The 26,730-nt window shown below is 49.2% G+C and overlaps 2 protein-coding genes across 8 annotated transcripts in view; one reads left to right on the forward strand and one right to left on the reverse strand.

The window, feature by feature from the left end:
* HPS4 (HPS4 biogenesis of lysosomal organelles complex 3 subunit 2) overlaps positions 1-13,278 on the reverse strand; it is a 25,735-nt gene extending 12,457 nt beyond the window's left edge. The window contains exons 1-7 of one of the 2 annotated variants that reach the window (XM_069557401.1): positions 13,184-13,278; positions 11,215-11,739; positions 8,717-8,807; positions 6,865-7,008; positions 2,301-2,408; positions 1,846-1,962; positions 358-452 (exon numbers count right to left, since the gene is read on the reverse strand). In XM_069557401.1, coding sequence (XP_069413502.1) covers positions 358-452; positions 1,846-1,962; positions 2,301-2,408; positions 6,865-7,008; positions 8,717-8,807; positions 11,215-11,255 — 596 coding nt within the window. In that variant the 5' untranslated portion in view covers positions 11,256-11,739; positions 13,184-13,278. Of the gene's footprint in view, positions 1-357; positions 453-1,845; positions 1,963-2,300; positions 2,409-6,864; positions 7,009-8,716; positions 8,808-11,214; positions 11,740-12,224; positions 12,448-13,183 lie in introns of those variants that run through there. The other variant, XM_069557402.1, reaches the window with a different exon arrangement.
* SRRD (SRR1 domain containing) overlaps positions 13,270-26,730 on the forward strand; it is a 22,611-nt gene continuing 9,150 nt past the window's right edge. For 3 of the 6 annotated variants that reach the window (XR_011249879.1, XR_011249878.1, XM_069557404.1), the window contains exon 1: positions 13,270-13,482. Coding sequence is in view for 2 of the 6 variants with exons in the window: in XM_069557404.1 (XP_069413505.1) it covers positions 13,304-13,482 (179 nt within the window). In the remaining 4 variants the exon portion in view is untranslated. The remainder of the gene's footprint in view (positions 13,483-26,730) is intronic. The other 3 variants (XR_011249877.1, XR_011249876.1, XM_069557403.1) reach the window with 1 other exon arrangement.

Below are 26,730 nucleotides of genomic sequence, written 5' to 3' on the forward strand. Positions count from 1 at the left end.
GTGCGCTGGGGCCCTGGGCGGCAGGGGTGAGCCGTGGGCCTCATCCCCTCTCCTGACGGCGGTGGGGGCCGGAGACCGACCACTCTGGGAGCGGGGCCCAGCTGAGAGCTGCGTGGATCTCTGCAAAGCCGCCTTGTGCACTCCTAACTCTTCTCTGGACACAATAGCTTCCAAGTCCCCAGGGACAGGCACGGCCCCTCAGTCGAATCTAAACTACCCTCGAGTTGCCAAAGAAGACCGGCTGAAACTGGCCACACACAGAGCTCTTGGCTCCCCAGCCCCGATCAGGAGGTGGCCGGGTGGTCAGGGCTGCAGCGGGGGGTGGGGAGAGGGAGAAGGGACGGGGGTACTACTCACAGTCCCGCGTAGAGGATGCAGCCGGCGAGCACGTGGGGCGCGCGCTGGCAGGTCTGCAGGATGAGGGCCGCCTTGAGCAGGAGCAGGGGCTCCACCTGTGTGGGGCAAGAGGCAAGCCCTGGTCGGCACGCCCCGTGGGCAGGAGGGGATGGGCAGGGGGCTGCGGAGGGCAAACGCACTGCTGGGAGCCTGAGCCCGGAGGGAGGGAGTGCCGCACACTGGTCACGTCACGCCTCTGACATCCTGCACAGCTGCCACCACAGAACGCCAGCTGCTTGGGACCAGGGGGCCTCCCTGAAGCCGGGAGGCAGAGAGAACTGGGCATATGGCTCTTCACAGGCGACCGTGCACATCGCCAAGGAGGTCCTGATCGGTGGCGCGGAGACCAGGAAGCAGCCGCAGGGGAGAGCCCGCCCCTCAGATTCAGGTCAGGTGAGCCCACCCTCCCCTGCAGCCCAAGGCCCTGTGGCAGGTGGCTTACTGTCTGACCCGGTCCCCTAACTCAGCCAGAAGGGAAATGGAAGCATCGCAGCCTTTCACGCAGGGGAGCACGTCTCAGTCCTCGATCCTTGTAAAAAAGTCCCTAAAGGCACAGGCAGAGGATCTGAGCCTGCTCACGAAGGGCCAGCAGTGGCCACCGCCTCCTCCAGGTTCCTGCCTGGCAGCCGGAGCCTGTGGTACCCGGGAGCAGTCGGCACTGAGTGTTAAGGAGCCACGCTGGAGCCCTTACTGTGGGCGGTTAGTTCCTTCACAGCCACTAGGAAAGCTCTGGGCCAACTTCCAAGAAGCCCTCCAAACAGGAGCGGGAAAACCCGTCCCTGTTTCTAGTATCGAGCCAGTGCCACACACCAGGGACAGGGACAGGGTCCCCACCCGCAGAGACCCAGGCCACGCATGGTGGAAGGTCCCACTCCCAAGATGCTCGGGGCACGGGCAGGGCTTCTCAAGGCACCGCTCACACCTCCCCCCGCTGTGATGACGAGGATGTGACGTCTGCCAAGGCCAAGGCCACCAGCCCACAGCAGTGCAGGTGGCCTCCCGTCACCATGTGCCGAGGGGACAGCTCAGGGACAGACCCTGCCCAGCCCCTCTGTCCCAGACAGTGGCTGCCCTGGGCCTTTCTGGATGCTGAGAATAACTAATGATAACGCTGAGAAGGGGGCCTTCAGATTACGGAATTCAGCACGTCTGGGCATTAACAAAGCAATAACACTCTTTCCTGGGCATCTGTCCTTTACGTAACTGTCCCAGTTTCAGCCCCAGAACAGTCCTGGGAGGTGGGTGTCATGCCGCTCCACGGGTAAGGAGAACGAGGCTGAGACAGGTGACCTGACTGGTCCTAGCCCAGGCGGCTGGCAAGCGCCACCTGGAACCTGAATTCTTAACAGCCATGGGGACAGAGGGACAGCTCATCGAAGGGGAAGCGCCCGCGTCCAGAAGCCCAGTTCCCATCCACGCATGCAGCGGGCGGGGTGCTGAGCCGGTTACTTTGGTTCGATCCAGGTGCCAGAGGCAGCTGAAGATCTTGTGCAGGTCGCCTGTGTTCCCCAGTATGTGCTCGATGAGCGTGTCCCACTCGGCGCGCAGTTCTTCCCGCGGGCAGCTCTGAAACAGAACAGCCGGCGTCAGCACCCGCGATCCCGAGATGCGCGCTCCAGCGGGGACTCCAGCCCCCCACAGAACTGCCCCTCACGCAGACCCGGCTGGCAGGGAGGGCATCTTCTGAACTGCCCACATCCCCAGGCAAGGAGAGGAGAGAAGGTGGATGAACGGGCCCCAGGCCACCAGGGAAGAAAGGCGTCCAGGAGGGGGTCTGGGGGCCCACGACCCTGTCGCTGACACGTCGTGTTTGTGTAAAGGGTTCCCGATGCCCGGATGTGCCCTGGCAGTATCAGTTTTGCTAAAGAGGTTCCACGTGAGCCTCCCTGCTGCCCTCCTCATACCTTGCAGGCCAGAGACACGGGCCCATTGTGAAAACGAAAGAAGCCAATGAGCCGGTGCAGAAGCTGCTTGCAGCTGACGTCGGGGAGCTCCACAGCACAGCCCAGCACCTGCAGAGGACAGCGTTTTCCTGTTCTCGGATGCCAAGCCTGAGGTTCTGGTACCCAAGGTTCACCAAGCCAGCCTCCACGGGCCCCTGGAGATCCATCCTCTGTGTGCAGCCCCACACCCTCCCCCAGCCATGCAGCGCTCCACAGGAAACGGGTGTGTTTCGAACCCACTCCTGCCGCCCGAGCTGGAATCATCATCCCTGCTTCCTGCTCATCTGCCCGGGCATCCCCACCCCTCAGCCCCCTCCCAACACACACAGATTCCAGCTCCCCAGGCCTGCTCTCATCACTGCAGCCAACCGTGACCTCTCTCCTGAACCCCCGTATGGTCACCACTGTGATCTGGACACTGGATGCTTCATTTGGGTTTCACAGCAAACATGGGATCCAGACTGTTAGGAGTGGCCATCCCTTCTCCAGCTGGACAGGGCGCTTCCATAACCCGCACCCAGTGCATCGTCACGCCAGTGCGGAGCGTCGGCGGTATTCCGTTCCACAGACGATAGACACTTGCTCAGTTAGGAAGTAATCTGGCCCCCTGTTTATGGAGCTTGAAGAAAACTTCATCTTCTTTCACTCACTAATTCTACCTGGAGGAATCTCTCCTAAGGGAACCATCAGAAACTTCAACAAACCAACTCTGAACAAAAACACGTAAACAAACAGATGCTCTCTGAATGTAAGCGCCACTCAAGTGCCATCAACACTCTGGCGCCCAGTTAAGTGCTTACTTCTCCCCCAGTTATTCTACAGATCGAAAGAAACCCTAATAATCTCACCAACTTTCCTTCAGAGACTGACAAACTGACTCTGCAACAGAAATACAAAGGACTGAAAAGAGCAAACGCTGTCTCGGAGAAGAGTAAGTTTGGAGGACTTCCCCCAGCTGATTTCAAGACTTACTCTAAAGCTGCAGACATCAAGACGGAGCAGTACGTGTGCAGAATCTTCAGAAAGGCCAGTGGGCAAGAACAGCAAGCCCAGAAGCAGAGCCGGACTTAAACGGCCATTTGAGCTCCAACAAAGGAGCCCCAGGAAGCAAATAGGAAAAGGCAAGTTTTTCAACAGCGGTGCTAGACCAATGGGGCATCCGCAAGGAGAAAAGGCCCTTTGACCTCTGCTCATGCTATTCACGAGGATTTATCCAAGGTGGATTACAGACCTAAATTTAAAAGCTAACACTATGAAACGTGCTCCCTCCACCGCCGCCCCCCAGAATTGGAGAATGTCTTCTCTAATGAGGTAGGCAGTGGTTTTAGACAGGATACAGAAAGCAATAACTGTAAAAGATAAAACTGATAGACTTCATTAAAACCAAAAAACGCCTCATCAAAAGACATTACTAAGAAACTTAAGCACACCCAGAGACTGGGGGAAAACATCTCAAAGGAAGATACCCAAATGCCCACGAAGCCCATGAGGAAGCCCTGCTGTCACTAGTCACGGGGGAAGTGCAAATTAACACCTATTGCGATACCACTTCACATCCAGCTCAGTGGCCAAAACTGTGAATGAACAGACTGGCATGCCTGCTGGTGAGGGTGTGAAGTACCTGGCCTTCTCATGGACTGTCAGTGGGAACGCAAGACGGTGCAACCACTTTGGGCAAACGTCTGGCAGTTTCTTATAAAATCCACACACACCTACCCTATGACCCAGCAATTTCACGCCTAGGTATTTACCCATGAGAAAAGGAAATGTATGTCCACAGAAAAGACTTGTATAGCCATGTTTTTAGAGCCTTACTCTTCGTTTATTCGAAGTGTTGTTAATTCCTGCTAAACAGCAAAGCGATTCAGGTATACATATGTGTGTGCTAAGTCGCTTCATTCATGTCCGACTCTTTGTGACCCTATGGACTGTAGCCTGCCAGGCTCCTCTGTTCATGGGATTCTCCAGGCAAGAATAGTGGAGTGGGTTGCCATGCCCTCCTCCAGGGGATCTTCCCGACCGGGGATCAAACAAATGTCTTGTGCATTGGCAAGCAGGTTCTTTACCACGAGTGCTACCTGGGAAGCCACATATATTCTTTTTCAGACTGTTTTCCATTATGGTTTATCACAGGATATGGAATCTAGTTCCCCTTTACCATACGGCAGGGCCTTGTGTATCCATCCTATATGTTTGCACCTGCTACTCGCAAACTCCCAGTACTCCCCTCCCCTAACCTCCTCTCCCTTGGCAACCACAAGCCTGTTCCCTGTAGCTGTGAGACTTGTTCTGTTTTGTAGCTGTTCGTTTGTGTCCTATTTTAGAGTCCGCGTATAAGTGATATCACATGTTATTTGTCTTTCCAGCTTCCGTTTCTGACTTCCTTCACTTAGTATGATACTCTCAAGTTTGATCCATTAGCCCATTCTTTTTTATGGCTGAGTAGTATGCCACTGTATACAACGGGCCGCATCCTCTTTGCCCATTCACCTGTCAGTGGACGTTTTCCGTGTCTTGGCTGCTGTAAATGGCACTGCCGTGAACAGCGGTGCATGTGGCTTTTTTTTCCTCCCACATTTACTTGGCTGCACCGGGCCTTAGTTGTGGCACATGGGATCTTCAATCTTTGCTGTGGCATGTGGAATCTCTAGCTGCAGCCTGTGGGATCCAGTTCCCTGACCAGGGATCAAACCCAGGCCCCCGCATTGGGAGTGTGGCGTCTTAGCCCCTGGACCACCAGGGAAGTGGAGTATCTTTCTCAGTTAGCGTTTTGCATGGATGTGTGCCCGGGAGTGGGACTGCCGGATCATCTGGTAGCTCCATTTTCGGTTTTCCGAGGAACCTCTGTGCTGTTTACACAGTGCGTGCGTGCCAAGGCGCTTCATTCGTGTCTGACTCTTTGCAGCGCTATGGACTGTAGCCCACCAGACTCCTCTGTCCATGGCATTCTCCAGGCAAGAATATTGCCATACCCTCCTCCCGGGGATGTGCCCGACCCAGGGATCAAGCCACATCGCTTCCGTCTCTTGCGCTGGCAGGCGGGTTCTTTACCACTAGCGCCACCTGGGAAGCCCTGTTCTCCACAGCGGCTGCACCAATTTACGTCCCACCAACAGCGTAGGAGGCTTCCCTTTTCTCCACGCCCGCTCCAGCATTTATTATCGGTAGACTTTTGATGATGGCTGTTCTGACTGGTGTGAGGGGATACCTCATTGTAGTTTTGACACTCATTTCTCTAGACCCTTATTAATCTTAAGTGCCCGAAACTGGACAAAGTTCCTGTGTCCAGAAAAAGGAGAATGAGTAAGTAGACCAGTACATTTAGACTGTGGAATACTGTTCAGTGATAAACAGGAATGCACCGTGGGGCTGTGCAACAACATGGATGAATCCCAGTTAAGCAGTAGGACAGGATCCTGTACAGAGGAATGATGTGAGTATTATTCCACTTACATGACACCCTAGAACAGGCAGAATTCTTCTTTGGTGGGAACACTCCGAACAGTGTTACCTGGGATGCGGGGGGAGGGGACGGAATTAAGGACATATGGGAGCTTCCTGGCGTGATGCTAACATATTCTGTATCTTGATAGGGATTTGTGTTACACAGGTTCACCATTTATCCAAACGCACCACATTTGCCTATCTCATCGCATGTAAATGAATTTTACCTCAAAAAAGAGCAGAAGAACCCCAGACACATATTGAACTCTAGTTAACGTGCAGCACGATGGCGTATTTGGGGCCAGGCGGTAAGGTATATACTCATATGTGCAACTTCAGAAAGCATTAAAATAGAGGATAAAGGGATGAATAGATAGTATGTGATAAAGCAACGACAACGAAGGGTTCACTGTAGAATCTCAGAGGCATGTGGGTATTCACCATACAGTTCTTTCAACCGTTTGGTATGTTAGGAAATTTTCACAATAAAACATTGGAAATAATACCTATAAAGGCGAAGATACTTCCTCACAGGTAAGCATCCATTTCCCTCAGGAATAAATTTAAAATAAGAGTAGGCAGGAGACAAAGGGACTTGAGAGTAAAGGGTACTACTCGCTGTAAGTGGTTTTGTTTTGTTTTTTTCCCTTAATGGTCCTTGGAGACCTAACCTACATGCACCAGTGTCTTCAAGTTTCGAGCTCCCTTCCCCAGTAAGTGTGGAAAGTACAGGGAAGAATAGAGGAGAAACAAGAAAAGACGGAGATTAAAAACTCAGTTCGCATCACAGAGCAAAAAGAACGTCCACAGGACGACTGAAGTCTTTCAAAAGTGAGGCGAACGCCGCCTTGCGCAATGCAGGCTGCGATAGTGACGTTTGGGAGAGCGCTCAGCTCCGATGGCACCCGCAGAGAGGGACGCGGGCATCGTGGATGACACAGAGGCAGGGGACGAGGCAGCAGGCTCAGGAGTCACAGCAAGGGTTACCTTGTAAACCCCGCTGTCACGACACCTCTTAGCAAGACAAGCGCCTCTTCGTAGAGGCGACCCCGCCGGCACTGGTTCAGCCTGGCAAACTTACCCAGAGGTAATCACCGTCAACCTCTACGGCGAACTTCAGCTTCCGCAGGCGGACAAGGGCGGGAGGAGAGCCGGAAATGTGGGAAACGCAGTGGACAACCCCGGCGATCTGTCCACACAGCAGCTCCTGTTGGTCCAGCAGGGTCTGGGGAGAGGAGCCAGTCCAGACATGAGGCTGAAGGTCCTGAACTCCCAGGTCATCCCTCAGAGTCGGGGTTGGCAGACTGCAGCCCGGAGGCCAGATCGGCCCTGCTGCCTGCTTCTCTCTATAATCTGTGAGCCCAGGATGGCTTTTCAGTTTAGTAAGGGTTGTCAAAACAACAAGGAAGAACACGTGACAGAGACCTTGCGCGGCTTACAAAGCCTAAAGCACTGGCCCTTTTGAGGCCAAGCTGGCTGAACCTTGCCCGGAGTGTCACAGAACGCCCACAGTGAATGCAGGAGATGAAGGCCCAGAACGGCATTCCTGTTCCCAGGATTACAGGCCTGCACACATATCCCCATTCAGATCCCCGTGGAGAGACCGGAGTGGTGCAGACTAATCCCCGCTCTGCAAGTCAGAGCACAATCACGTGAGCAAACACACGGGCCTCCCAACCCGCCTTCACCTTCACGCTAAGTAAACCCCCGGGGGAGATAGCACGGGATGCCACGGAGAATGGAGCACTCGTGCCTCAAAGGGCTGAACCTGGACTCAGTCAAGGCTCTAGATCCTCTAGTTTACGGGAAAGGCTCTGGGCAGAACGCACCGAATGACCCCATTGCGAGGAAGGGACCAGCCCAGTCCAGAGCGGGACTCGTGTTGACGCTCCCCTGCATCAGGGACCTGGTGTCTTCAGTGATTCAGTGGCGCAGGGGAGAGAGCATGGGGGGAGTGGGTGAGCAGTGTCATATGGTAAGAGGGACTTGAAACAACCGCACGGGGTTTGTGGGTCTTGTTTGGATGCTGATTAGGAGAGAAGGAAGGGAGAGAGAGAGGGAGAGGGAAGGAAGGGCTGAGTAACATCTCAGATAATAAAGGCGAAATGGGAACACAGACTATATAGGATGGTATTACTGTCACCAATGGCAACTTTCGCCGAGTGGGATGTTACCCAAATATGCCCTTTCCAGTTAGAGGTGTTCCCTGATGCTGGTGAGATGACACCACGTCTAGGATCTGCTTCAAATACTCCAGGGGGAAGAACAAGAGTAGGGAGGAGTTAGGCTAGCTCCTAACAGGCTGGTCAGGTGGTGATCTTTGTTGAAGGCGGGCACACGAGGGCTGATGCCTCACTCCTCCTTACTCTGGTATATGTTTGGAGAAAAGTTTTTCTTTTTTTTTTCCCCAATGGAGCAGACAGAAAATCGTGACAGTAACAGAGAGGTAGAGAAGGCAGAAGCACTGGGCCGCTGGCTTGGGCATGTCAACGTCAGAACAGCAACAAAGAGTACAGCTACGAGTAAGGGAGCAGGGCTTCCCTGGTGGTCCAGGGGTTACGGATCTGCCTGCCAGTGCAGGGGATGTGGGTTCGATCCCTGGCCTGGGAAGAGTCCACATAGCTCGGAGCAACTAAGCCCACGTGCCATAGCTACTGAAGCCCGCACTCTAGCGCCCGCGCTCTGCAACAAGAGAAGCCACCGAAAGGAGCAGCCTGTGCACCACAGCCAGAGGGCAGCCGCCACTGGTGCACCCAGAGAAAGCCTGTGTGCAGCAGAAAGACCCCGCGTAGCCAAAACCATAATCACAGTCATAATCAAGAAAGAACAAGAGCGTAGAAGTGGCAAATGCCTGGATTATGCCAAGAAAACTGTCCAGATATAAACCCTTTGGGAGGTCATGGGGTCCCCACCGAGTGAGCCGAGTGGCTTACCTGCGGGGGATAAAAGTAACAGATGCCAGCTCGGGTTGGATCTCCTTCTCCCTTCACCTGGGAACCATCATAGAGGAAAAAATAGTTCCACCTGCCAAGAAAAAAGAAAGGAGCCGTGTTCCCTTCCATCCCGTGAGCAGGGCCTTGTAACACACAGCTTCCGGTGGCCCAGCCCAAGAGGGACTCACGCCTCGGTATCTGAAAAGCCTTCTGGGGGCCCCAGAGGAGAAGGAAGCTGAGAGCTACAAACAGATAAGACCATTTCGTAAGTGCAGCCAACTCAAGCTAAAAACACGCCTCCATCCAGCCGTCTGACCCTCTGCCCCAAAACACAGCGAGTAGCTAAGGAAAGACAGTGCGCCCACGATGACGCCTCTTATTTGAGACACTGCGCCTTAACTCCGTACCCACGCGGTTTGGTAACGTGTCTTCTAAGATGCTGATAAGTTAGGGATGTCTTAGCTGCCCTCACAACTGCTGGGCACGAGACCTCCTGCCACTGTGTCGTTTAACACACGCACGCTGAGGGCTTGTGGCGTGCGCCGCGTTCGCCAGCCCTGGGGCCACGGCGAGCAAAGGGACACAGGGAACGTGCAGTCTCCAGGCAGGAGAGCAAGTCCGTAAGCCGAAACCTGAGTCCCAGGGACTTCCCTGGTGGTCCGCTGGTGAAGATGCCGCAATCCCACTGCAGGGGGCGCAGCTTCAACCCCTGGCTGAGGAAGTTGAGATTCCACATGCCACCTGGCTCGGCCAAAAAAATTACAAAACAGGAACTAAAAGCCTCACCCCTCCTTTGACAGGACCCCTCATCAAACTTTTGATTTCCTCTCCGCAGAGGAGGCTCTCTTCTCAATTCCCACAACCCTCTGCTCTTCCCTAAAGACTTGGGGTCTCCTCTGCGGTATGACTGTAATTATCTCCTTAAGACCACAAGGCAAACTCCCCAGGCTGGCCCTGGGTTCAGCCTCTGTCTCTGAAAGCATGCCCGTCAGGCCAGAGCAGTGACTGCACTCTTCTCCCCAATATACACCCTCCCCCTGCCGCCCTCCCTGGCCCCCACTTTATCCTCCCCGTGACAAGCAGTAACTCTGTTTCCAGCACATTCCACTTGCCCGAGTTCTAGATCCGGCTTCAGGGAAAGAGCAGATCAAAAATGCCTCGGGTGCAGCTCAGAAACCCCATTGCCGGGTGGCAAGCCTCTTGTAATGTAACGTACAGAAACAGCACATCACTGTGTTGGGTACAGTGTTATCCGTCAGTTATGTTTCAGACAAAACATCATAGAACAAGATGGGATGTGTGGTTATCAGAGGCAGGGGGTGGGGGAAGTGGGGATCGGATGAAGGTAGTCAAAAGGTACAACCTTCCAGTTGTAAGTAGCGCCAGGGTTGTAACGTGTTGTTGCTGTTGTTTACTCGCTGGCGCCGTCTCCGACTCTTTGCGACCCCGTGGACTGTAGCCCACCAGGCTCCTCTGTCCGTGGGATTCTCCAGGCAAGAACACTGGAGTAGGTTGCCATTTCTTCCTCCAGGGGATCTCCCCAGCCTAGGGATAGATCCCGCATCTCTTACATGCCCCCTGCATCGGCAGGAGGCTTCTTTACTGCTGAGCCACCAGCAAAGGCCTGGTGTAACAGTATGATAAATGTAATTAACGCTGCCATGTGTTATATAGGAAAGTTGTTAAACAGAGTAAATCCTGAGTTCTCATTACAAGGAAAAAATCTTTCCTTTTATTTTGTATCTGTGTAAGATGATGGATGCTCATTAACCTGACTGTAATCTTTTCATGATTATGTGAGTTACAGTGCTGAACGTCAACTATATGCCAGTGAATTGGAAGCTTGTAGGTAGATAAATTCACGAATGAACGAATGAAACCCCACTGCTGGGCTCCAGTCCACCTTTTCCTCATGTTCCCTGGGTGAAAGTGCCCCGACTCTTGACAGGCCCACAAAGAACCCTTGAGTGTCATTTTGAACTGCACACATAGAAATGTCATAAACTCTGCTCATTCTTTTGAAACCACGCCTCTCACTTTCCTCTCCTCGATTTAACATTCGCTGAACCAAATTCAGACAGGCTTAACCCATTTAGGGTTAAGAAGAGTTTCAGGCAGGTGTTGCGTAATACCCCTCGAGCCAGTCTGGCCAAACTTCTCCTCTTGGGGAAATTCCACACGGCCACCTCTGCCTGTCTCTAAAAAGCGAGGACTCGATCACCTATGGTACTGTCACGGCCCAGCTGCAGAATCCAGCCGTGGCTATCCTTTCTGCAATCTACCAGCAGCGCTAGACCCTGCAAGAGGCTTGTGCGGTCACAACACATCAGCTTCAGAGAGAAATGGCCCTTGATTAGTGGCTCTGAGGAAAATGGTACCCACCCTCCCACCCCCCACTTAATTAAATTTAGACAATCCAGTTGGGGATTTTCAGTTCACCTAAAACATCTGTCCAGCAGCCTGGCAGGAACTAAACCCTCGCAGGCCCTGCTACTCACCAGGAGGCCAACTTGCTCTCTGTGGAGGTGGAGGCCGCCATTTACTCTCCGAGGGCCCTCATTCTCTTCATTTGGGTTTTCTTTTCCAGTCTGGCTTTATTCTCCCCAGCAGTGGCAATTCCTCCGGGTCCCCAGTCTGCTGAATCCGGATGTGGGGCGTTTAGCTGTCTTCAGTCACCAGCAGTGACTTATCTAGTTTTCATTCAGCATGAAAGTGCTGCTTCCCTTCCCTGGAGGCCTTTCCGTCCCATCAGTACCTCCAGCCTCTCAGAAAGAATAGAATAAAAGCAAGACGATTGTTCCAGAAAGTCAAAGCCACCAATCTGGTTCCATGAGCATCAGCTCTCTGGCCCTCTGCGGAACGAACCCTTCAAAGAGCTCCTCACCAGGGACACCCCTGGACAGGCGAGATGCATTCTGAAGGCGGTGCCCTGAAGCAGTGTCTAGCTTGTCTTCTTCAAAGCCATTCTGAAGGCTTCTTCTTTAAAGTTTGAAGCTTCCCATTCAAAGATCAGTCCCTTGGCCCTAAAATAAACACAAGGCATAGATTATTTCAGAATCCCATGAGTGAGCATGTGACCCAGCAGAGCTAAGCAAATGGTATGCTTCAAAAGAGCTTTCCAGAAAGTTGAAAAGCGTGTTTCAAGATCCAAAAGAGAGCGGAGCAAAACCTCAGAGTAAGTCCCACAGTTAACTTGTAAAAGTTATGTCACACGTAAGATAAAATTAAATAACTGGTGTGAAAAAGCTTTGGGTGTTGAGCACAGTGATACAAATGAAACAGCTGCTGTAGTAATAATGGAACTCAGATTAAGGAACTGTCACCTCTACAGCCCCAAAGTAGTCTAAAACATGTAGAATCCCAGAGCTGGGCGTGTTTCCAGAAGACAGAGAATTTAACAAGTGACATTCAAACTCCCACAAGAGGAGAGAAAACTCATGAAATTTCAAACTCAGAAAGGATGAGGGCATCACTTTAATCCTCTCTTGTACTCTCCTTCAGTAACTACCTTGACTGTCTCTGGCTTCCTCCCTCCAGAGACAGGTCAGTGTTAAATTTATCCTTCCACCAAGCTGAAACTTGTCTTCAAGTAAACTCCACACTCTCCAGGAAAACAAAACAAGGTCTGATCCTTTGGTCACTTCAAATCTGTATTACCAACCGTCACTTTCTCCAAGCTCAGTGTCCCCAGGGACATGGTTTCAAATGCTTGCTCACCATCTGCCATCCTCCTGGGAACACAAGGGAGTTTTGTTTTTTCTTTTTTAAGCTCCTTTGGTAGAAGTCCCTAGAGAGGACACCACTGAGTCTTTGGTGGCCTGTAAAACCTGTCTTTTCTCAGCTCTTGCTATCCTGAGGTGGGCCTCACTAGGGTCATACTCATGGCATCTGAAGTATATTCGGATGCCTAAGGAGGCTGTATCTAAGCCCCCAGGGGCCAAGGACTGCATCCTGAAACCCCCCCATCCCTTGTTCCCAGGGGACTGGGCCGTCCTCTGCCAAGGTCCACTCGCTTATCTGAAAGGTCCAGAAGGAGCCGGTAATGGTCCGAGGGTAGGGCAACTGTTGGGATGAGGCCGCAGAAGTCTGAGGGAGCGGGGGCGGGGGGCGGTGGCGGGGGGAGGCGGTGATGTGTGGCCTCAGGGTCTGCAGAGCAGGCAAAGGGGCGCGACCGACCGCGATGGGCCGGGAAAGCGATGGCTAACCGCAGGTGGCAGCGGGACGTGTCTGGCCTCAGCTTCAGGGAGCTGGCATTGGTGGACAAAAAGGCGCAGGGGTCAATCGGGGCCCGGGTCACAGCGCGGAGGGGCGCCCAGAAGGCGCTCTCCGCCGGGGTCCCCCTCTCCCCCGCTTCGGTGTCCCTGCGCCGCCGGGCACTGCCCACCCGCCGGAGTCGCCAGGCAGCCCCAGGGTCGGCGATCGGGCTTCCGGACCTGGTGGTCCCCGCAACTCCCGCCCGGTACCTACGCGCGCGGCAGAGCGGTCCCAGGGTCACGCGCCACCTGAGCCTACAGCCCCCGTGAAGTTCCCGCAGGACTGGCGCGCGCCGATGACGTAGGGTCGAGCGCGCCGTGACGTCAGAGCCCCATGGCGGCGGCGGCGGCGGCGGCGGCGGCGCAAGAAGCCTGGCGGGCCGTGTCTCCGCGGAGAAGGCGCTCAGCGGCGCGGCGTCCGAAGCGGAGGGAGGCGGCGGCGGCCGCCGGGACCCCGGGAGCCGAGCCCGAGGTGGACGGCGGAGTCGTGCTTCGTCGCATCCAGGAGGCCAGGTAAGGACGGTCTTGGGTGCAGACTTCACGCCCGTGGGAGTCTCCCCGAGCCCCAGTCTCGCCATTTGTCCCCTTTAACGCTCAGGGTTTAAGGGTTATGGGTGGAGGTAACGGAGGTAAAGAGCTCATTATTGTAATAAGCACGCAATAACGTCTCTTACGGCAGTTGCAACTGCGTGGCCAATGGGCGTGAAAATAGTAATAGTACCTATATAGGCTTGTTTCGGGAGAAGGCAATGGCACCCCACTCCAGTACTCTTGCCTGGAAAATCCCATGGGCGGAGGAGCCTTGTAGGCTGCAGTCCTTGGGGTCGCTAAGAGTCGGACACGACTGAGCGACTTCACTTTCACTTTTCACTTTAATGCATTGGAGAAGGAAATGGCAACCCACTCCAGTGTTTTTGCCTGGAGAATCCCAGGGACGGGGGAGCCTGGTGGGCTGCCGTCTATGGGGTCACACAGAGTCTGACACGACTGAAGTGACTTAGCAGCAGCAGCAGGCTTGTTTCGAGGGTTCAGTGGGTTAGTAAATGGTTGCACCATTCCAAACAGTATCTGGCGCGTGGTAAGCGCGCTACCCGTGTTCGGTATAAATATAATGCTGATATCGGTCATCAGTGGTTTTGCTCACACGAGGGCCGCAGCCTGCACGCGTGATAGTCATTTTCACGAGCCTCATCATTGGTTAATTGAGGAGCTGCTGCTCTGTGGCTGACACTGGCTTAAGCGCTTTTTATCGAGATGAACATCTCAGCCATGCTAGGGTCCCGATGGGGCGCCGAGTCTCGAAGAAAAACGGTTTCTAGACGTGTATAGAGCCAGGTTTCAAACCTTTGTCTTTGGTAACTTCAAGTTCAGTTCAGCTCAGTCATGTCAGACCCTTTGCGACCCCATGGACTGCAGCACGCCAGGCTTCCCTCTCCATCACCAACTCCCGGAGTTTACTGAAACTCATGTTCATTGAGTCGGTGATCCCATCCAGCCATCTCATCCTCTGTCGTCCCCTTCTCCTCCCACCTTCAGTCTTTCCCAGCATCAAGGTCTTTTCCAATGAGTCAGTTCTTCAGGTCAGGTGGCCAGAGTATCGGAGTTTCAGTTTCAGCATTAGTCCTTCCATTGAATATTCAGGACTGATTTCCTTTAGGATGGACTGGTTGGATCTCCTTGCAGTCCAAGGGACTCTCAAGAGTCTTCTCCAACACCACAGTTCAAAAGCATCAGTTCTTCGGTGCTCAGCTTTCTTTATAGTCCAGCTGTCACATCCATACAGGACCACTGGAAAAACCATAGATTTGACTAGACAGACCTTTGTTGGCAAAGTAATGTCTCTGCTTTTGAATATGCTGTCTAGGTTGGTCATAACGTTTCTTCCAAGGAGTAAGCGTCTTTAATTTCATGGCTGCAGTCTCCATGTGCAGTGATTTTGGAGTCCAACAAAATAAAGTCTGTCACTGTTTCCCCATCTATTTGCCATGAAGTGATGGGACCAGATGCCATGATCTTAGTTTTCTGAATGTTGAGTTTTAAACCAACTTTTTCACTCTCCTCTTTCACTTTCATCAAGAGGCTCTTTAGTTCTTCTTCACCTTCTGCCGTAAGGATGGTGTCATCTACATATCTGAGGTTATTGATATTTCTCCCAGGATTCTTGATTCCAGTTTGTGCTTCATCCAGCCCAGCGTTTTTCATGATGTACTCTGCATATAAGTTAAATAAGCAGGGTGATGATGTACAGCCTTGATGTACTCCTTTCCCTGTTTGGAACCAGGGAACTTCAGAACTTCCTTCAAAACTTGGGTAGCTTCAGAGCTCTCCATTATTGTGGTCTGTCCCACCCCGACCCCTCCATGCTCTGCTGTGTACTTACACAGTGTTGAGGAGGAAAACTCTACTCTGCTAGGTTCTTCTGGCTGCTCTAATAATCAGATTGACACAAAACAGATTAAGTCGTGTCTGACTCTGTGACCCCATGGCCTGCAGCGCGCCAGGCTTCCCTGTCCTTCACCATCTCCCTGAGTTGGCTCAAACTCCTGTCCATTAAGTTGGTGATGCCATCCAACCATCTCATCCTCTCTCGCCCCCTTCTCTTATCCTCAGTCTTTCTCATCATCAGGGTCTTTTCCAAGGTATTGGAGCTTCAGCATCAGTACTTCCAATGAATATTCAGGGTTGATTTCCTTTAGGATTGACTGGTTTGATCTCCTTGCTGTCCAAGGGACTCTAAAGAGTCTTCTTCAGCACCGGACTTCGAAAACATCAGTTCTTTGGTGCTGAACCTTCTTTATGGTCCAGCTCTCACATCGGTACATGACTGCTGGAAAACCATGGCTTTGACTATAGGTACCTTTATTGGGCTTCCCTTGTGGCTCAGTTGGTAAAGAATCCACCGGCAGTGCAGGAGACCTGGGTTCGATCCCTGGGTTGGGAAGATCTGCTGGAGAGCAGAACGGCTACCCACTCCAGTATTTTGGCCTGGAGAATGCATGGACTGTGTAGTCCGTGGGGTCACAAAGAGTCAGACGTGACTGAGTGACTTTCAGAATGATCTCTGCTTTTTAATACTCTGTCTAGGTTTGTCATAGCTTTCCTGCCAAGAAGCAACTGTCCTCTAATTTTATGGCTACAGTCACCATCCGCAGTGATTTTAGAGCCTAAGAAGAGGAAATCTGTCACGTTTCCCCCTTTTCCCCTATTTGCCACGAAGTGATGGGACCGGATGCCGTGATCTTAGTTTTTTTATTCTTGAGTTTTAAGTTGGTTTTTTCACTCTCCTCTTTCACCCTCATCAAGAGGCTCTCTAGTTCCTCTTTACTTTCTGCCATATGAGTGGTATCATCTGCCTGTCTTGTCTGAGTGTTGATGCTTCTCCCAGGGATCTTGATTCCAGCTTGTAACTCACCCAGGCCAGCATTTTGCATGATGTGCTCTATGTATAAGTTAAATAAACAGGGTGACAATAAACAGCCTTGTACTTCTTTCTCAATTCCGAGCCAAGTCAGTTGTTCCATACAGGGTTCTAACTGTTGCTTTTTGACCTGCATACAGGTTTCTCAGGAGACAGGTAAGATGGTCTGGTATTCCTATCTGTATAAGAGTTTTCTACAGTTTGTTATGATCCACACAGTCAAAGGCTTTAGTGTAGTCATTGAAACAGAGGTAGGTGTTTTTCTGGAATTCTTTGCTTCCTTTGTGATCCAGCGAATGTTGACAATTTGATCTCTGGTTCCTCTGCCTTTTCTAAACCCAGCTTGGACATCTGGAAGTTCTCAGTTCATGTAATGCTGAAGCCTACAATGCAGGATTTTGAGCCTAACCTTACTAGCATGGGAGATGAGTGCAATTGTCCAGTGGTTTGAACATTCTTTAGTACTGCCCTTCTTGGGAATTTGAATGAGGATTGACCTTTTCCAGTCCTGTGCCCACTGCTGGGTTTTCCGGATTTGCTCACCTGTTGAGTGCAGCACTTTGATAGCGTCATCTTTTAGGATTCTCAGTAGCTCTGCTGGCATTCCATCACCTCCTCTAGCTGTATTGACAGCAGTGCTTCCCAAGGCCCCCTTGACTTCACACTCCAGCATGTCTGGCTCTGAGTGAGAGACTGCACTACTGTGGTTATCTGGGCTGCTGAGACCTTTTTTGTGTTCTTATTTGTATTCAGGTCTTCTGTGTGTTCTTTCCACCTCCTCTGTCTCTTCTGCTTCTCTTAGGTCTGTACCGTTTCTGTCCTGTCTTATGCCCACCTCTGGATGAAGTGTTCCTTTCATATTTCTGACTTTGTTGAGGAGATCTCTCGTCTTTCCCCTTTTGTTGTCTTCCTCTGTTTCTTTGCACTGTTCATTGAAGAAGGCCTTCTTGTCCCTCCTTGTTGTTCTCGGGAACTCCATGTTTGGTTGGGTGAACCTTTCCCTTTCTCCCTTGCTTTTCGCGTCTCCTCTTTCCTTAGCTGTTTGTAAAGCCTCCTGAGACAACCACGTTGCCTTCTTGCATTTCTTTTTCTTTGGAATGTTATTTCTCTCTCTTCTTGATACAGCCATCCTAACAGAAATGAGGTGGTAACTCATGGTCGCTTTGACTTGCATTTCCCTACTATTTAGTGATGTTGAGCATCTTTTCATGAACCTGTTGGCCATCTGTATGTCTTCTTTGGGAAAAAAAGGTGTGTTCAGATCTTCTGCCCATATTTTAATCGAATTGTTTGGGGTTTTTTGCTGTTGCGTGTTCTCTGTATGTTTTGGATATTAACCCCTTCTCAGATACATGATTTGCAGATACTGTCTCCCATTCGGTACGTTGCTTTTTCACTTTGTCCATCGTCACATTTGCCATGCAGAAGCTTTATAGTTGGATGTAGTTCCACTTGTTTATTTTTGCTTTTGTTACTTGTACTTTTGGTGTTAGATTTTAAATATCATCACCAAAAAATTTTTAATAAATAGAAACAAACAAGCCTGGCAAATACTTGCGTCACGTTTACTGCCTGTGTTCTCTTCCAGGGGTTTTATGGGTTCAGGTCTTTCTGAAAACAGCCTCAGTTTTGTTTGGCTGGCTGCACCGGCTCGTCGTTGCGGCACGCTGCATCTTCTGATTGCGCGTGTGAGAGCTAGTGCGCCGACCAGGCGTCAGACCCACGCCCCCTGCACTGTGGCGTCCTGGCAACCAACCGCCAAGGCAGTCCTGGTCTCAAGTCTTATATTTAAGTCTAAATCCATTTTGGGTTAAGCTTTGTGTATGGTGTAAGATAGTGGTCTAGTTTTACTCATTTTTTTTCTAATGTGGATGTCAGTTTTTCCAAGTGCAGTTTATTGAAGAGACTGTCTTTTCCATTTTACATTCTTGGCTCCTTTGTTGTAAATTAACTGACCATAGACAGAGTGGATTTATTTCTAGGCTCTGTTCTGTTCCACTGATCTATGTGTCTGTTTTTAAAGCAAAACTATACTGTTTTAATTACCTTAGCTTTGTAATAGATCTGAAATCAGAGGGCATGGTAGCTCTAGCTTTGTTCTTCTTTCTCAAGATTGCTCTGGCCATTTGGAGTCTTTTGTGGTTCCATGCAAATTTTAGAATTGTCCTGTTAAAAACGCCTTGGGAATTCTGATGAGGATTGCATTGAATCTGTAAATTTCTTTGGGTAGCATGGACATTTTAACAACATTAATTGCAGTCTATGATCAGGAAATATGTTTCCACTTATTTGTGTCTTCCTCAGTTTTCTTTCTTTAATATCTTGTCTTTTTCAGTATGCAAGTCTTTTGCTTCCTTGGTTGCATCTATTCTTAGGTATTTTATTCTTTTTGGGTATAAAAATCTTTTTGATGCAGTTGTACATGAGGCTGTTTCTTTTTTTTTTTCTGATCAGTATTTTTTATGGAAGTGTAGTTGATTAATTTTTTTTTTTTATTTTTTGGAAGTGTAGTTGATTTAAAGTGTGTTGATTTCTGTTGTACAGCAAAGTGATTCATTTATCATATATTAATATATCCATTCTTTTTTATATATTCTTTTCGTTACGGTTTATCATAGGATGTTGACTATAGCTCTCTGCACTGTACAGTAGGGCTGTGTTGTTAAACGTGTGTACCTGCTAACCCCAGCCTCCCACTCCAGCCTGCTCCCACTGCCCTCTGCTTTGGAGGCCACCAGCCTGCTCTCTGTGTCCACGAGTCTGACTTGGATTTACAGGCGAGTTCATCTGTGTCGTGTTTTAGATTCCACATGTAACTGATGCCATATGGTCTCTGCCTTTCTGACTCCCTTCACTTGGTGTGGTGATCTCTGCTTCCGGCTATGTTGCTGCAAACGGTGTCTTTTTTATGTCTGAGTAATATTCACACACACACACACACACACACAGACGCACACACGCGTCTTCTTTGTTCGTCTGTCAATTAACACTGAGGTTGTTCCCATGTCTTGGCCGTTGTGAATGGTGCTGCTGTGAGTATAGGTTTGCGTGTATCTTTTTAAATTCTAGCTTTGTTCGGATATATGCCCGGGAGTGGGACTGCCGTATCATATGGTTATGCTAGTCTAAGTTTTCTGAGGAACCTCCGTCAGTGTTTTCCACAGTGGCTGCAGCAACTTACGTTCCCACCAACAGTGTGGGAGGACTCCCCTTTCTCCGTGCCGTTCTCCAGCACTTGGTATTGGTAGACTTCTTAAAGCCGTTCTGACTGACATGAGGCGATAGACGGCCCATTGTAGTTCTGATTTGCGCTTCTCTAATAATCAGCTGTGATGAGCATCTTCTCATGTGCTGACTGGCCATCTGTATTTCTTCTTTGAAAAAAGGTCTGTTTAGGTCTTATGCCCATTTTCCAGTTGGATTGTTTCGTTTTTTGTTGTTTTGTGAGCTTTTGTTATGTTTTGTAAATTAGACCCTTGCCAGTTGCATTGTTCACAGATGTTTTACCCCATTCTTTCCCATTTAGAGCTTCCCTTGTGGCTCAGCTGGTGAAGAATCTGCCTGCAGTGCGGGAGACCTGGGTGCAGTCACTGGGTTGAGAAGATCCTCTGGAGAAGGGAAAGGCTACCCACTCCAGTGTTCTGGCCTGGAGAATTCCGTGGACTGTATAGTCCATGCGGTCTCAAAGAGTCGGACATGGCTTAGCGACTTTGACTTTACTTCACTTCATTTATTTTTTATTTTTATTGCCTTGAGAAATTGACCTAAGAAAACATTGGTATAAGTTGTGTCAGAGAATATCTTGCCTGTGATATCTTCTAGGACTTTTGTGGTGCCATGTATTATATTTAAGTCTTTAATCCATTTTGGGTTTCTTTTTGCGAATGGTGGGATGGTGTGTTCCAACATCACTGATTTACGTGAGGCTGTCTGGCTTTCCCCACACCCCTTGCTGGAGAGGCGGTCTTTCTCCCATCGTGTCTCATTGCCTCCTCTGCTGAGTGTTGCTTTGCCATAGACGTGTGGCTTTCGCCCTGGGCTGTCTGTCCTGTTCCGTTGACCCATATGTCTGGGTTGTGCTCTAACACACTGTTTTGATTACCGTAGCTTTGTCGTGTTATTTGATGTCTGGGAGGGTTACACCTCCAGCTTTTCTTCTGGATTACTTTGGCAATTCTGGATCTTTTATGATTCTGTTTAAATTTTCGGATTATTTGTTCTAGTTATGTGAAAAAATGTCATGGGTAACTTGATAGGGATCACATTAAATCTGTGTATTACTTTGGGTAGTATGGACATTTTAATAATATTCTTCCAATCCAAGAGCATGGGACATGAGTCATCTTGAATTTCCTTTATTAATGTTTTATAGTTCTCAGTGGAAGTGTTTCACTTCCTTGATCAGGTTTCTTCCAAAGTGTTTTATTTTGGTGGTGGAGGGGGGCGAGGATGTGATTTTAAGAGGATTTTTTTGTTGTTGTTTTTCCTTCATTCCCTTTATGATATTTATTTATGTAAAGAAATGCAGTCAATTTCTGTATGTTAATCCTGTACCCTGCTACTGTGCTGAGTTTATCAGTTCTAGCAGTTTTTGAGTGAGGTCTTTAGCATTTTCTATGCACAGTTGCATTATCTGCATAAAATGACAGTTTTATTGCTTCCTTCCCAATTTGAATATCTTTCGTTTCTTTTCCTTGCTTGATTGCTGTGCCTAGCACTTCCAATGCTATAAATGAAGAGGTGAGAGTGGGCATCTTTATCTTCTTCCAGGTTTAAGGGGAATGCTTTCAGCTTCTCACCAGTTAATATTATGTTGCCTTTGGGCTTGTCATAAATGGGTTCCCCAGGTGGCACTCATGGTAAAGAAGCCACCTGCCAGTGCGAGGACATTAGAGACGTGGGTTCAGTCCCTGCAAAGATCCCCTGGAGGAGGTCATGGCAGCCCATTCCAGTATTCTTGCCTGGAGAATTCCATGGACAGAGGAGGCTGGTGGGCTACAGTCCACGGGATCACAGAGAGTCAGACAGGACTGAGCGATTAACACTTTCACTTGCCATAAATAGCTTTCATTATACTGAGATGTTTCCCTCTATACCCACTTTAGTAAGAGCTTTAAAAAAAAATCATGGATATTGAATTTTGTCAAATGCTTTTTCTGTATCTAATGATGATAACGTGTTTTTGTCTGTATGTAGTTTCTCCCGTTGATTGATTTTGCATATGTTCAGCCATCTTTGTGAACTTGGGATGACTCTCACTTGGATGCAGTGTGTAATCTTTTTATGCGTTGTTGGATTCAGCTAATATTTTGTTGAGATTTTTGCATCTATATTCATCAAAAATACTGGCCTATAATTTTCTTCTCTTTCGTGATGTCTCTGTCTGGTGTTCCTATCAGGGTAGTGATGGTTTCATAGAATGTCTTCGGGAGTGTTGCTTCCTCTCCATTTTTTGGGAAGAGTTTGAGAAGGATTGGGCTTCCCTGGTGGCTCAGCTGGTAAAGAATCTGCCTGCAATGTGGGAGACCTGGATTCCATCCCTGCGTTGGGAAGATCCCCTGGGGAAGGGAAACGCTACCCACTTCAGTATTCTGGCCTGGAGAATTCCATGGACTGTATAGTCCGTGGAGTTGCAGAGTCGAACACGGCTGAGCAACTTTCGCTTCCCTCTCACTTCTCTTAAGGATTGGGATCGGTTCTTCTTCTCGTGTTTGGTAGAATTTACCTTTGAAGGCCTCTGGTCCTGGACTTCTCTTTGTAGGGAGTTTTTAAATTACAGACTCTCTTTCACTTCTGGCGGTCAGATGATTTCTTCTTGATTCAGTTTTGATGGGCTGTGCATTTTTAGAAACTTACCCCTTTGTTCCAGGTTGTCAGCTTTGTTGGCACGTAATTGTTCATAGTATTCTGCTGTGCATTTCTGGCGTGTCTCCTTTTTCATTTCTTATTTTGTTGGTTTGGGGTGTCACTCTCTTCATCTTAGTGAGCCTGGCTCGAGGTTTGTCAACTGCGTTTATCCTTTCAAAAAACCAGGTGTTGGTCTCACCGAGTTTATCTGTGTTTTCCAGTCTCTCTTGTGTGTTTCCTCTCTGACATCTATTACCTTCTTCCTTCTGCTTTTAGGTTTTTTTGCTCTTTTTCTCATTCTTTTACGTGCTGAATTAGGTTCCTTATTTGAGGTTTTTCTTGTTTTTCGAGGAAGGCCTGTGTTGCTGTGAGCTTTCCCCGCATCACACGGGTGTTGTGTGGCTGTGCTTTGATTCTCATTTGTCTAGAAGTGTTTCTTAATTTCCTCTTTGATTTCACTGTCGACCCGGTAGCTTTTTAGTAGCTTGTTGTTCAGTCCTGGTGTATGCAGCTTGTGTTTCCTCACTCCTTTTCCTGTGCTTAATTCCTAGTTCCGTGCCATTTTGGTCAGGGAAGATGCTTGAGATAATGTCCATGCTCTTAGACTTGTTGAGGCTTGTTTTGTACCCTGGAATGTGGTGAATCCTAGACAATGTTCCACGTGCAGTGGAAAAGAATGTGGACTCTGGGTGTTTTTCGGATGTAATGTTCTAGAAATACCCATTAAGTCTTAGCTGTTCTTTCTGTATCATTTCACGTCTCCGTTGCTTTACTGCTGTGAGTGGGATGCCGGCGTCTCCTGCTGTCCCTGGATTTCTGCCTGTGCGTGTTTGTTCTGTGTACGGGTGCCCCCATGTATTAGGTGCGCGCATGTTGACAAGTGTAAAATCTTCTGTTGGTCCTTGTATCATCGTATAGTGTCCTTCTTTATCTTTCTTTATGTCCTTTGTTATAAAGTCTGTTTTGTCTGATATTAGTATTGGCAACCCCTGCTTTCGCGTCACTTCTGTTTGCGTGAAATATCTTTTTCTATCCCCACTTTCCGTCTGCATGTGTCCTTTGCCCTAAAGTGGGTCTTTTGTGACCAGTGTATCGTGGGCTTTTGTGTTTTGTTTTGTTTAATCCAGTCTGCCACCCTGTGTCTTCGACTTGCAGCATTTAGTCCCTTGGCTTCTAAGGTGGTTATCGATAGCTGTGCATTTACTGCCGTTTTAAACCTTGCTTTCCCTTTGATTTTATGCTTCTCTGTCCCTGTTGTTTTCTCTTCTGTGTTGCTGACTCTCTTCTCTCCTGTGTTCTCTTCTTTTTGGTTCTTGTGAATCTCTTGTATGTGTTTGATCTGTGGTTACCCTGTTTTTCAAGGTTACCCTGTTTTCATGTTAACCCCTTCCTGTATCTGCTTGTCTTAGACTGGTAGTCATATAGGCTCAAACACATTATAGGGGGGAAATAATCTATTTTCTTACTCTCCTTCCCCACGTCTTATGATTTTGATTGCCTCTTTTATATCTTCATGTTCATCCTCCATTCTCTGTGGTTATCACAGTCACAGAAGACTTTTATTTTTAAAAGTCTGTTTACTGGCTTATTTACGTGATTTACTTTCCCATTGTGATTTCCTCTTTATTAACATTTCCTTCAGGATAGGTTTAGTATTGCTGAATTTTTTTAGTTTTTGCTTATTTAAGAAATTCTCTATCTGTCTATTCTAAGTGATAATCTTGCTGGATAGACTATCCTCGGTTACAGACCTTTCTCTTTTAGGACTTTGACTCTTATCTTATCACTGTAAGATAGATTTCTGGCCTGTGACATTTCTGTAGAGAAATTGTCTGATGGCCTTGTTGGGGGGTGGGGTTCCCTTAAAGTTTGTTGTTTAGTTGCTGGCTCAGGTCCTAGTCTTTGCGACCCCGTGGACTGTAGCCTGCAGGCTCCTCTGCCCATGGGATTTCCCAGGCAAGAACACTGGAGTGGGTTGCCATTTCCTGACCCAGGGATCTCCCTGACCCAGGGATCAAACTCATGTCTTTTACATTGGCAGGCAGGTTCTTTATCACTGGGCCACCAGTTTTTGTCTTGCTGCCTTTAGAATTTCTCTTTATCTTTAGCTATCTTTAACTTTTGCCATTTTTGAAATTATAGTATGTCTGTAGTATGTCTCATCAGTAAAGAATCCGCCTGTGGGGCAGGAAACATGGGATTGATTCCTCCCTGTACCTGGATATCTGCTTCCTTCTGTAGGTTTGCGGAGTTCTCCGCCATAATCTCTCGAGATACATTTTTGATCTCCTTTCTCTTTCTTCCCCTTCTGAAATCCCTATCATGCATGCTTTGTATTATTCCGTAAGGCTTTCATATTGGTGTGTTTTCTCAGTTGGCTTTTTGTGAGTATGTGCATAGGGGAAAAGGCTACAACGGAGGGGGCCTGCCTCTCCGCTTATGCACCCCCCCACGACGTGGCCTGGCACACCCTTAGCTGTGGGGGCACCCGATTCCAGCCCCGTCCCAGCTGTTCCCACACAGCCAACCCCAGTCCTCCCTAGGTCTGGTCTCAAAGCCCACGTCCCGGCACCCAGCCCGGACCCGTGCCCGGCCCCGTGTCTCAGGCGCAGGGCAGCGGCACTGACCACCCGTGTAGCCCTCTGTGCGCTGCCGCATTCTCCTCCGAGGCTCTGACAGATCCCCAGGCTGGGGCGGGGGCGCTTCCCAGGGTGCGGGAATTTTTTTATCTTTTGTCCTACCCGGCTGCATGGAGATTTGCATGCTTGCCCTTTCCGCACTCTGAAGTCTTCTGCCAGCGTTCAGCAGATGCTCTGCGAGAATCGCTCGACAGGTATTCTGGATGTGTTTGTGGGAGAAGGTGAGCTTGACATCCTCCCGCTGCATCATCGTCATCCTCCCCAAGGCTGTTTTCTTAGTCTCTGTTTCTGATGGTTCATAATTCTGTGCTGTGCTGCCGCTTCAGCCATATCCGACTCTGTGTGACCCCGGGGACCGCAGCCTGCCGGGCTCCTCTGTCCATGGGGTGCCCCAGGCGAGAACACTGGAGTGGGGTGCCATGCCCTCCTCCAGGGGACCTTCCCGACCTGGGGATCGCGCCCACGCCTCTTAGACCTCCTGCGTTGGCAGGAAGATTCTTTGTCACCTGTGCCACCTGGGAAGTCCCGGTTCCTTACTGGTGTACAGAGACGCAGCATAGTCTCGTGTGTTGAGTGTCGTCTGCTGCAGCATCGCGGAATTGTTAGTCCACTCTGACAGCTCTTTGGTAGAGTCTCGTAGGGTTTCTTGTCTGTAGTGTGATATCATGTGCAGACAGTGACAATTTTACTTCTTGCTTTCCAACTTGGATTCTTTTTCTTGCCTAGCTGGTTCGGCTAAGACTTCCAGCACCTTGCTGAACAAAAGTGGTTAGAATGGGAGGGCTCCCTTGTCTTGTTCCTGATGGTAGAGGAGAGGCTTTCAGTTCTGCATTGCTGAGAATGATGTTAGCTGTGGGTTTGCCATATATGGCTTTTTTTGTTTTTTTAATGTGTTTAAAGCACGTTATGGTTTTGCAGAGCATCTTCATAGACGCAGTATCTTATATGACCCTCAGTGGCCCTGTGTGGTAGGGGTTACGACCCCCGTCTTACGGGGAGAGAGTGGAAGTGGTGAGACACACACAGGCACGCTGTTCAGAGCCCTACAAGATCCCTAATACTGTGAGTCCTGGGGCTACGTGTTAATTCCTGAAGGAGAGGACAGTTGTGAGAATGTAATCTGTTTATTAGTAGACATTTAAAAAATAACGTGGACCAAGATTTTTCCTTTCTAATTTTTTTCAATTTTTAAAATGTATAGTCTGCCTTAATGTCTCAAGCTCTACTGAAATATTTCTTTCTCTCCATGATCTATGCTGGATATTTGAAGCATGAAACATAAAGAACTTTTTAGAATAATAAAATGTTAAGTATTACTGCTTTCAATGGACAGTTAATTTAAGGAAACCAGGTTTTTGTTGTTTGCTTTTTTTTATATTTGGTTTAAATGTGTTGAATGGACTGCCCCAGCTCTACCTGATCTCACTATAAAGCTTGGAAAGGATGTGCTACACTTTGGAGAACAAGACGACAAGAAGGTAAACTAAGCAAGTCGCTTAATGTTCTCCTTTGCACACCTGTGGAGCCCTGTTCTTCCTCCCATGCAGCTCTGCTGTGTTGTATAATTGCCTATTTTCCCGTCTGTGTCTTTCAGAGACAGTTCTGTAAGGCCAGAGACAGCAGCTCTCTTCATGGCTGTTAAGTCCAGCTCCAGAAGGCACACGGACGAGCCCACGCAGGTTGAATGAATGAACGAGTGGACAGGTTTTCTTTTGCAGCGTCTCTGTCTCTGGCTGAGACTTGGTGGTGTGTTTGCTGCTTGCTTTGTGGCTTTTTTTAACATTCATTTATTTATTTGGCTGCGTTTTGCTCTGTGTCGCGTGGGCTCTCTCGTGCTGTGTGGTCTGAGCACGAGCT

Source organism: Ovis canadensis, chromosome 17 (genome assembly GCF_042477335.2).
Source record: "Ovis canadensis isolate MfBH-ARS-UI-01 breed Bighorn chromosome 17, ARS-UI_OviCan_v2, whole genome shotgun sequence".
Lineage (NCBI taxonomy): Eukaryota > Metazoa > Chordata > Mammalia > Artiodactyla > Bovidae > Ovis > Ovis canadensis.